The 12,025-nt window shown below is 44.3% G+C and overlaps 1 protein-coding gene across 1 annotated transcript in view; it reads right to left on the bottom strand.

Annotated features, from left to right (window-relative positions):
- LOC124024236 (calcium uniporter regulatory subunit MCUb, mitochondrial-like) overlaps positions 1-8,670 on the bottom strand; it is a 36,702-nt gene extending 28,032 nt beyond the window's left edge. Inside the window, exon 1 of the mRNA XM_046338231.1 lies at positions 8,313-8,670. Within this exon, the coding sequence (XP_046194187.1) occupies positions 8,313-8,423 (111 nt within the window). The 5' untranslated portion in view covers positions 8,424-8,670. The remainder of the gene's footprint in view (positions 1-8,312) is intronic.
- Positions 8,671-12,025: the final 3,355 nt, after the last annotated feature.

The following is a 12,025-nucleotide window of genomic DNA, read 5'->3' as shown; positions in this document are numbered from 1 at the left end:
TGTTGGTTACACAAATGGAATAGCAGGATGGACACTTGACTAGGAGGCTGTATAGAACTGAAGAAAGCAATGTTGGTTACACAAATGGAATAGCAGGATGGACACTTGACTAGGAGGCTGTATAGAACTGAAGAAAGCAATGTTGGTTACACAAATGGAATAGCAGGATGGACACTTGACTAGGAGGCTGTATAGAACTGAAGAAAGCAATGTTGGTTACACAAATGGAATAGCAGGATGGACACTTGACTAGGAGGCTGTATAGAACTGAAGAAAGCAATGTTGGTTACACAAATGGAATAGCAGGATGGACACTTGACTAGGAGGCTGTATAGAACTGAAGAAAGCAATGTTGGTTACATTGAGTGTGGAATAAGGCTGGATACTACAACTAATGGGTTCTGACAAGTCTGCTTTAGCTGGAGGTGAATCAGTGACAGTGAGCTGGCTAGTTCCTGCTCTGCAGCTGGGGGGGGTCGCTCACTCTCACAATACAGATTTATAGGAACATCCATCATTACCATCCTCATAGTTTGTTGTAGTGTGGGCCAACAGTTAAGCAGCGAGTGAAATTACAACTCCATTCTCCTGGCTTTTTGGAGGATATTATTTGGCAACCCACATTTCCCATGAAATCAGGATAAATCCCCAATAGGCTCTGGTTATAAAGCAGGAATATGGGAGTGCAGTGGTGGCAATATGCAGCCATAGACCTTTAAAATGACAGCCCACTATACAACAGCCGATTTTATCCAATTGAGATCTGACAAAGGAGTTACTATAGCTTCAGCCCTCAGGCAAATGCCATGCAGAAGGCAGCATGGATGGCTAGAATAACGATGGATGGATAGAGTGGTTAGTGGTTGAGACACCATGGTGCTCTGGCTCCCCAGTCTCCCAATTACTGTCATACTGGAGTGAAATATGACCCGTGTTGCTAAAGCCACCACACATTGTTGCAGTGTGGGGTGTGCTGAGAGAGCGACCTCTTTGTGCCAGATTACCTGCAGTATATGGAACCTCCTGCCACACCCATAACAACAATGCTAACGGTCTTTAACTATTTAATTGTTGTCCTCATTCATTTCTTTCTGTATTGTCCTGTTCATTGTTATTACTCATTGAGTATTAATATTTTTCCTATTACTATTATTATCATCTATCTGCGTCATCATTGATTTAATAGCCACAGACAGAAAGACAGAGAGAGAGAGAGAGAGAGAGAGCGAGAGAGAGAGAGGAGAGCGAAGAGAGAGAGAGAGGAGAGCAGAGAGAGAGAGCGAGAGAGAGGAGAGCAGAGAGAGAGAGAGAGAGGGAGGAGAGCAAAGAGAGAGAGAGAGGGAGGAGAGCAAAGAGAGAGAGAGAGGAGAGCAAAGAGAGAGAGAGAGGAGAGCAAAGAGAGAGAGAGAGGAGAGCAAAGAGAGAGAGAGAGGAGAGCAAAGAGAGCGAGAGAGGAGAGCAGAGAGAGAGAGAGGAGAGCAGAGAGAGAGAGGAGAGCAGAGAGAGAGAGAGAGAGGGAGGAGAGCAAAGAGAGAGAGAGAGGAGAGCAAAGAGAGCGAGAGAGGAGAGCAGAGAGAGAGAGAGAGGAGAGCAGAGAGAGAGAGAGAGAGGGAGGAGAGCAAAGAGAGAGAGAGAGGAGAGCAAAGAGAGCGAGAGAGGAGAGCAGAGAGAGAGGAGAGCAGAGAGAGCGAGAGAGAGAGATGAGAGCAGAGAGAGAGGAGAGCAGAGAGAGAGGAGAGCAGAGAGAGAGGAGAGCAGAGAGAGGAGAGCAGAGAGAGAGGAGAGCAGAGAGAGAGGAGAGCAGAGAGAGAGGAGAGCAGAGAGAGAGAGAGAGGAGAGCAGAGAGAGAGAGAGAGGAGAGCAGAGAGAGAGAGAGGAGAGCAGAGAGAGAGAGAGAGGAGAGCAGAGAGAGAGAGAGGAGAGCAGAGAGAGAGAGAGGAGAGCAGAGAGAGAGAGAGGAGAGCAGAGAGAGAGAGAGGAGAGCAGAGAGAGAGAGAGAGGAGAGCACAGAGAGAGAGAGAGGAGAGCACAGAGAGAGAGAGAGGAGAGCACAGAGAGAGAGAGAGAGAGAGGAGAGCAGAGAGCGAGAGGAGAGCAGAGAGAGAGAGAGAGAGAGAGAGAAGAGCACAGAGAGAGAGAGAGGAGAGCAGAGAGAGAGAGAGGAGAGCAGAGAGAGAGGAGAGCAGAGAGAGAGAGAAGAGCAGAGAGAGAGAGAAGAGCAAAGAGAGAGAGAGAGAGGAGAGCAGAGAGAGAGAGAAGAGCAAAGAGAGAGAGAGAGAAGAGCAGAGAGAGAGAGAAGAGCAAAGAGAGAGAGAGAGAAGAGCAAAGAGAGAGAGAGAGGAGAGCAGAGAGCGAGAGAGGAGAGCAGAGAGCGAGAGGAGAGTAGAGAGAGAGGAGAGTAGAGAGAGAGAGAGAGCAGAGAGAGAGAGAGAGAGAGAGAGAGAGGAGAGCAGAGAGAGAGAGAGAGAGAGAGAGAGGAGAGCAGAGAGAGAGAGAGAGAGAGGAGAGCAGAGTAGAACCAAGCTCCTAGCTTCCTGCTGTTAACGTTTGGCTTATACCCCCTGGACATGTGGAAGGGCATATTGAAGGACATACGGCCCATAATCATATACCCTATTACTCCTCAACTCAGCATTTTTCATGTTTGCTTATCTGGGCCGAACCAAGGTGCTCTTGTTTCACAAAGGCAGATAGAGATGGGAAGTGGCACTGACAGTCTGGAATCATGCAAGCTACAATGACTAATACATCCAGTTAAAAATAACCCCAGGGGTTTTCATTTCCAAAACACGACATCCTTTAACTGCAGTCTGCGGTAGCTAATAACGCACTTCTGGATTTTAAACTCTTTTAATACTCAGCACTCTAAGGTGAAGAGTCTGGCCTGTTCCATATTAAATCGAGAAAGATCGCATCAGGGGTCCTATTCAATTGGTGGATATGTTTTGAAAAGGAGACCAGGGGATAAGCTACTAACCATATTGTCCATTGAGAAGACAATGTATGAATGAATGAGTGACATTTTATTTTCGTGTCAAATCACCAGTTGGCAACCCATCCCTTACGGCAGGGGTGTCAAAGTCAAATGGACGGAGGGCCAAATAAAAAATTTAGCTACAAGCCGAGGGCCGGACTGTTCGAATGTTCATTGAATTTTTTTTAAATGACGCATATAGTCTAGTGAACCTAATTGAACCTACTGAAAACCTAACAAATATATTCCAATATGATCAGATAAATAAAGCAATATTTTCTTATGGCTCTGTCAGTAATCTTTAATTTTCAACAGACACAAAAGACAAATTTCCTTTATATAAAAATCCCCATAACATGAACATTAAATGAAAGAAACCGGTATTCAAGGCACCATCAGTAGCCTATATTTTCTATTTTAGCAAAAGTGGGCTAAATTTACTTCAAAGAAAAAAACAATAATAGCAATTTTCTATCATCCACTCAACTGAAATATTTTAAAAATATAATTGGATTGAAATACAATAAAATAAAGTGCAAAAATCTATTAATCAAAAACAACACTTTGTTTAAGGAGAAGTAACATGCAGTGAAAACAAATATTAAACTTTAACTTTTAAACTTGAACTGAGTAAAAACTCTAAATATGTGATTGCACAGTAATGTTCACTTGTTTGAGGTTGAGGGTGATACTTGGTGGTGTCCCATCTTTTCCACAAGTTCATCAATGTTCGGGGTAAGGCTCTGAGCTGAGGAAATCCTCAGAATTGAGTGGAGGTGTTCAGCAGTAAGTCGACTTCTGTGTGATGTTTTGTTCAAGTTCATCAAAGAAAACAGTTGTTCACACAGGTATGTGCTGCCAAACATAGACAACGTTTGAGCAGCCTGGATGCGCAGCTGGGGCATTGTGTCGGGGAGGAAACGGGCGAACTCCGCAGCACCCACTGCCGCATATTTTGCCCTCAGTGCATCATTGCATTGGAGGTCAATCAACTCCATTTGGAGTTTTGGTGGTGAGCTTTCCACTTTCTCAGCAAATGGGTTACCGAGCAGTTCCAACCTGCTTTTTTGTGCTTCAAAGTCAGCAAATCGGCGTCGAAAGTCAGCGGCAAGCATACCTATTTTATCAGCCAACTGTGCGCTCGGGAACGCACTGGTAGAGAGCTTCTCTTTCATGGTCTGGCAGCTGGGAAAGTGGCTCAAATTTTCTTTCCGCATCTGCGTCTCCCACAGAGTCAGTTTGGTTTTAAATGCCTTCACTGTACTGTACATATCAGAGATGACACGATCCCGACCCTGCAGCTGCAAGTTCATTGCATTCAGATGACTCGTAATGTCACACAGAAAAGCCATTTCACACAGAAACATTTCGTCTCGGAGTTGTGTTGTGTCTTTCCCTTTGCTGTCCAAGAACAGACAAATCTCCTCACGAAGCTCGAAACATCTTTGAAGCACCTTTCCCTGGCTTAGCCATCGCACCTCTGTGTGATAAGGCAAATCACCATGCTCCGTTTCTAACTCCGTCAGAAATGCCTTGAACTGGCGGTGATTCAAACCTTTGGCTCTGATAAAGTTAACTGTGCGCGTGATGATGCTCATTACATGCTCCATTTTCAAGGCTTTACCGCACAACGCTTCCTGGTGTATGATACAATGATAAGCTGTCAGCTCACCTGTCGCGTTTTCCTCTTGCATCTTTTCCCGTATCTTCTCCACCAGTCCGCTCCTGTGTCCACACATCGCAGGTGCTCCGTCGGTTGTCAAACCCACAAGTTTTTCCCAAGGCAGCTCCATCTCATTTACACATCTTGACACCTCTTCATACAAATCATGCCCCGTAGTTGTGCCATGCATAGGACGTAAAGCCAAAAACTCCTCTGTCACGCTTAGGCTGGAGTCCACTCTGCGGATGAAAATTGACAACTGGGCAATGTCAGAAATGTCGGTGCTCTCATCCACAGCCAAGGAATATGCAATGAAATCTTTTCCCTTTTTCACAAGCTGCTCTTTTAGATTGATGGACAACTGGTCTACTCTCTCAGCAATGGTGTTTCTGCTCAGACTCACATTTAAAAAGAGTTGCCTTTTTTCTGGGCAAACTTCGTCACAAACTTTAATCATGCAGTTTTTGATGAAATCCCCCTCCGTAAATGGCCGGGCTGATTTAGCGATCTCTTCTGCCAAAATAAAACTGGCCTTGACAGCAGCCTGGCCTTGTGATTTGGCTTTTTTGAACAGAGCCTGTCGAGATTTGAGGCCTCGTTTTAATTCCTCTGCCTTTTGTAGCCTTTGTTCCATGTCCATATTCTTGTTTTTGTCCGCGTGTTTCGTTTCATAATGTCGTCTCAGATTATACTCTTTCAGTACCGCCACACTTTCTCCACACAGAAGACACACAGGTTTTCCAGCTACCTCCGTGAACAAATACTCCGACTCCCACCTTGTTTGAAACCCCCCGGTTCTCAGTGTCCACCTTCCGTTTTGCCATTTTTGATGGGTATCTGAAAGTTAATTTTACTGTGATGCTGACAACTGCTGTGCCAATAAATATTGAAATGAAGCAGCCTACTGCTCGGTGCGTCACCGTTGCATTGTGGGAAATGTAGTATTGGTGCGTGTAAAAGATCTGCGGGCTGCCGGCTTGCTGCGGTCTGCGGGCCGGTTCTAATAATAAATCAAGATCATCCCAGGGGCCGTAAAAAACCTTCTCGCGGGCCCGGATGTGGCCCGCGGGCCTTGACTCTGACATATGTGCCTTACGGGATTGATTGACACATAAACAAACATTAAAATCATTAACTGTGATAATTCTTGCGGTGTTCGGTGCAGCGCGCACCGCATAAAGAGGGGACATAATAGTAAATAAGCTTATCCAAGCATTAATTACACAAACAGTTCCCTGCTGAACACGACCCTGACAAACAGATAGATGGGCAGCCAGTCAGATCTAGTGATTGGACGGCTGACTCCCGTAATTCCCTCCAATCACGGCTCTAGATGGATAAAAGCCTCTCAATTACACACTGACTCATCAGACAAGAGGGCCTGTCAGGAGCAGATAAACAGTGTGTGCGCATCTGTCAGTGTCTGGTGGGGGGTGGGGGGTACGTGACAACCTTTTTGTAACGGATGTGAAACGGCTAGCTTAGTTAGCGGTGGTGCGCGCTAAATAGCGTTTCAATCGGTGACGTCACTTGCTCTGAGACCTTGAAGTAGTAGTTCCCCTTGCTCTGCAAGGGCCGTGGCTTTTGTGGAGCGATGGGTAACGATGCTTCGTGGGTGACTGTTGTTGATGTGTGCAGAAGGTCCCTGGTTCGCGCCCGGGTATGGGTGAGGGGACCGTCTAAAGTTATACTGTTACACTTTGAGGACCTTCCCCCTCCGGAAGCCGGGCTGCGTTCACAAGAGTATCAATCTACCCAGATGTTCTGTGGTGATAGTCATTGATGTGTGACTATGAAAACTCAACTCCCTTCCATTCTGGCTGACAGTGATGTGTGGTGCTGTGTAGAAAATGTGGGGAAATTGTACACCGAGTATACCCTCGCATTAGGAACACCTTCCTAAAATTGAGTTACACCACCCCACCATTTGTCCTCAGAACAGCCTGAATTGTCGGGGCATTGACTCTACAAGGTGTCGAAAACGTTCCACAGGGATGCTGGTCCATGACTCCAATGCTTTCTTCCCACAGTTGTGTAAAGTTGGCTGGATCTCCTTTGGATATGGACCATTCTTGAGACAAAGAAGAAACTGCTCAGCGTGAAAACCCAGCAGCGTTGCGGTTCTTGACACCTACTACCATACCCCGTTCAAAGGCACTTAAATATTTTGCCCTGCCCATTCACCCTCTGAATGGCAGACATTCTCAATTGTCTCAAGGCTTTAAAAAAAAAAAAAAATCCTTATTTAACCGGTCTCCTCCCCTTCGTCTACACTGGTTGAAGTGGATTTAACAAGCGACATCAATAAGGGATCATATCTTTCAGCTGGATTCACCTGGTCAGTCTGTGTCATGGAATATTTTGTACACTTAGTTTATTCACCATATGTGATGACGTTGCACAAATGTAATTCCCCACAGAATGACCGAAGTGAAGTGCAGGGTCAGAGAGACAGAGATACAGCACAGCAGCAAGGTATGGGGACACGTCTACTGGGATCAAAGCACATTAAATGACCCCTCAGGCCCCGGGCCAAGACATCCTATCCTATTGGAAGGCTGGCTGCACCTTCCTTAACAACACTCTTGTGCTTTGCTGACTGGTGTCTGCCAGACAGCCATCATTCTAATGAAACAGTAAACAGTTCATTAAGGAGGCCCGACATCACACACACACACACACACACAGTTTATATTAATCTGACACACGGGTGAGGTTTCACATAATTCACATTGCATTCTTCATTAACTTGGCAAAGAACCTCATTAGTGTCCTCATTAGCCCTTGGGGACTAGGTATTATTATTCATTGCCATGCCAACACTCTGGGTGACATGGTGTTGACATTCTAGTTAGGAAATCACTGAGCTCTTAACAGTAACTTATTAATAATGCATGGGATAGGTGACACTTTAGTGCAGTCATCTGGAGCTAAGGAGAACAAGAGGGGAAAAGGAGGACAAAGAGACAGAATCATTCAATTCAAGGAAGAGTGTGTGTGTGTGTGTGTGTGTGTGTGTGTGTGTGTGTGTGTGTGTGTGTGTGTGTGTGTGTGTGTGTGTGTGTGTGTGTGTGTGTGTGTGTGTGTGTGTGTGTGTGTGTGTGTGTGTGTGTGTGTGTGTGTGTGTGTGTGATCCCCAACAGGTCTTCTGCATTCAGTTTCACTACATTATATGACTATATTCAGAGAGAGGAAAGCTATTTAGTCCTCATTTAACAACATGTCAAGACGTGATGGAATGAATGGGAAAACCCTCTCTTGATTCAATGCTTTGCTAATTGAAATGCATCACTGTATTCTCCAGACTGCCTATATCTTTTTCACGGTAGGCCTGTTGATTAGTTCAAGGATCTGGAATTCTGTTACAATCCAGTGTACTTCAAAGTAGTGCCATTTAAGATGGAAACGAAGACAAAAATATTTGAAACAGCGACGTGCATGACACCCTCGCTCAACAATCTCACTATTTGACAGTTCATTAGAACTCTACCGGTTTCCCAAACCAACAGAGCACGTACAGTGCAGGCCTACAATAACAGACTACTGTGCAAAACTTGTGAAGACACAAAACCCTAGTTTGGATGTCTACATAACGACGCAGCGGTCCCATCTATGAAGTCTTGCTACAGCGAGGCACTCTCCTTTCACTACTCCCACACAGTAGTTTCAGTTTACCGTATGCAGTAATTTCACCGGAGATCGGGTTGTTTTGAGTGCGTAGGGGAACGGTTTAGTACATCCGACAACTCCAGCACGGAGTTTGGCGACCATTCGCAACGAAGCCATCGTCGTTAAATTAGTCCATGCGTTCTGGCATACTGAGCAGTAGAACACGTGTAGGAAACCTGCCTAGTAGCAGGATCTTCGTATCGTATTCCAGTCAACAACGGACTGTTTTGCGTGTAAACAGACCGAGGGCGGGTGAGATAAGAGATAGGGTCTGAGCACAGCCCGAGAGAGAGCAGCGTACCGTTTCCTCCGTGTGCAACAGTCAGTGGTGACAAGCAGCGCGCGCCCGCGTGACAGACTTTATTCTCTTCCCTTTGGTGGATGTCACAATAGTAGAGGTCGGGTATGAATGGGCCATGCAGCATGGCGACACGTCAGAACAGAATGCATGTATATGTCATAATACCGTATCTTATATAATACAACGTGAAGAGTGGATTCCTTTTAGAATGTTTGAGTGTTCAATCAACAGAATGGGCTTCATTACATTTACATTTAAGTCATTTAGCAGACGCTCTTATCCAGAGCGACTTACAAATTGGTGCATTCACCTTATGACATCCAGTGGAACAGCCACTTTACAATAGTGCATCTAAATATTTTAAGGCTTCCAGTAGAGGGTTTATTAAAGCAATCGATTCTGTTAGAGGTTAAGGAAGTACAATGACATATACAATTACATCATATTTCAAACCCACCGCTGGGATAATATAGACTACCCAACTAAAAGGTCTCTCTCAATTCAATTCAATTCAAGGGCTTTATTGGCATGGGAAACATGTGTTAACATTGCCAAAGCAAGTGAGGTAGACAACATACAAAGTGAATATATAAGGTGAAAAACAACAAAAATTAACAGTAAACATTACACATACAGAAGTTTAAAAACAGTAAAGACATTACAAATGTCATATTATATATATATATACAATGTACAAATAGTTAAATGACACAAGATCAAATGAATAAGCATAAATATGGGTTGTATTTACAATGGTGTTTGTTCTTCACTGGTTGCCCTTTTCTCGTGGCAACAGGTCACAAATCTTGCTGCTGTGATGGCACACTGTGGAATTTCACCCAAAAGATATGGGAGTTTTTCAAAATTGGATTTGTTTTCGAATTCTTTGTGGATCTGTGTAATCTGGGGGAAATATGTCTCTCTAATATGGTCATACATTGGGCAGGAGGTTAGGAAGTGCAGCTCAGTTTCCACCTCATTTTGTGGGCAGTGAGCACATAGCCTGTCTTCTCTTGAGAGCCATGTCTGCCTACGGCGGCCTTTCTCAATAGCAAGGCTATGCTCACTGAGTCTGTACATAGTCAAAGCTTTCCTTAATTTTGGGTCAGTCACAGTGGTCAGGTATTCTGCCGCTGTGTACTCTCTGTGTAGGGCCAAATAGCATTCTAGTTTGCTCTGTTTTTTTTGTTAATTCTTTCCAATGTGTTAAGTAATTATCTTTTTGTTTTCTCATGATTTGGTTGGGTCTAATTGTGCTGTTGTCCTGGGGCTCTGTAGGGTGTGTTTGTGTTTGTGAACAGAGCCCCAGGACCAGCTTGCTTAGGGGACTCTTCTCCAGGTTCATCTCTCTGTAGGTGATGGCTTTGTTATGGAAGGTTTGTGAATCGCTTCCTTTTAGGTGGTTGTAGAATTTAACGGCTCTTTTCTCTCTCTCTCTCTCTCTCTCTCTCTCTCTCTCTCTCTCTCTCTCTCTCTCTCTCTCTCTCTCTCTCTCTCTCTCTCTCTCTCTCTCTCTCTCTCTCTCTCTGTGTGTGTGTGTGTCTCTCTGTGTGTGTGTGTGTCTCTCTCTCTGTCTGTGTGTGTCTGTATGTGTGTGGTGGTCAATAGCAGAGACATTTGCAAGGGCCTCATTCCCAGCTATATGAACTATTAATATCGTCATCCATCTGGTTGGTGGTACAAAGTGGCAATCTACTGTAGCACAGCCAACCTGTACAGACTGGGAAAGTTGCCCACCCTATTGATCCAGCCATTGCATGGGCTTCATTAATATTTTAACATCACAGAGAGAGTGTGTGTGTATGTGTGTGAGAGAAGTGTAATTGTGTGTACGTGTGTGTGTGTGTGTGTGTGTGTGTGTGTGTGTGTGTGTGTGTGTGTGTGTGTGTGTGTGTGTGTGTGTGTGTGTGTGTGTGTGTGTGTGTGTGTGTGCGTGCGTGCGTGCGTGCGTGCGTGCGTGCATGCGTGCGTGTGTGTGTGTGTGTGTGTAGCTAATACATCTCTATACCCTAAAATGTCTATATCCTAGAATGTAGGCCTAATACAGGGTATTTTGTGATGTATTTTATCAGACAGATACTACTGACCTTCAAGGCCAGCAGCAGTTGATGCTATGGAAAGGGACTGCTAAATGAATTGAATTGTATGTAAATGAGGGAGCAGTGGGACAGGCAGCAGGACAAATGACATTCAGTCTATCACCTTATTATAAAAACAGAGAAGGTCGGTCGGGCGGTGCCCGAGCTTTTAACAGGGCCAGAGACAACTAGGCTACTCTCCCAGATTGTAAACTAGAAAGGCTTAGAAAAGAGGCAAAAAGAAAACATGTCATACACAAAGTACAAGAAGCTACTTCTATAATCTGTCCCTTTACAATCACTGAACTGACATGATGGGTTTACCTCTATAATCTGTCCCTTTACAATCACTGAACTGACATGATGGGTTTACCTCTATAATCTGTCCCTTTACAATCACTGAACTGACATGATGGGTTTACCTCTATAATCTGTCCCTTTACAATCACTGAACTGACATGAAGGGTTTACCTCTATAATCTGTCCCTTTACAATCACTGAACTGACATGATGGGTTTACCTCTATAATCTGTCCCTTTACAATCACTGAACTGACATGATGGGTTTACCTCTATAATCTGTCCCTTTACAATCACTGAACTGACATGATGGGTTTACCTCTATAATCTGTCCCTTTACAATCACTGAACTGACATGATGGGTTTACCTCTATAATCTGTCCCTTTACAATCACTGAACTGACATGATGGGTTTACCTCTATAATCTGTCCCTTTACAATCACTGAACTGACATGATGGGTTTACCTCTATAATCTGTCCCTTTACAATCACTGAACTGACATGATGGGTTTACCTCTATAATCTGTCCCTTTACAATCACTGAACTGACATGATGGGTTTACCTCTATAACCTGTCCCTTTACAATCACTGAACTGACATGATGGGTTTACCTCTATAATCTGTCCCTTTACAATCACTGAACTGAACTGACATGATGGGTTTACCTCTATAATCTGTCCCTTTACAATCACTGAACTGAACTGACATGATGGGTTTACCTCTATAATCTGTCCCTTTACAATCACTGAACTGACATGATGGGTTTACCTCTATAATCTGTCCCTTTACAATCACTGAACTGAACTGACATGATGGGTTTACCTCTATAATCTGTCCCTTTACAATCACTGAACTGACATGATGGGTTTACCTCTATAATCTGTTCCTTTACAATCACTGAACTGACATGAAGGGTTTACCTCTATAATCTGTCCCTTTACAATCACTGAACTGACATGATGGGTTTACCTCTATAATCTGTCCCTTTACAATCACTGAACTGACATGATGGGTTTACCTCTATAACCTGTCCCTTTAC

Source organism: Oncorhynchus gorbuscha, unplaced genomic scaffold (assembly GCF_021184085.1).
Source record: "Oncorhynchus gorbuscha isolate QuinsamMale2020 ecotype Even-year unplaced genomic scaffold, OgorEven_v1.0 Un_scaffold_1797, whole genome shotgun sequence".
Taxonomy (NCBI): domain Eukaryota; kingdom Metazoa; phylum Chordata; class Actinopteri; order Salmoniformes; family Salmonidae; genus Oncorhynchus; species Oncorhynchus gorbuscha.
Note: the sequence above shows the minus strand (reverse complement) of the source record. Positions and strands in the feature narration are given on the sequence as shown.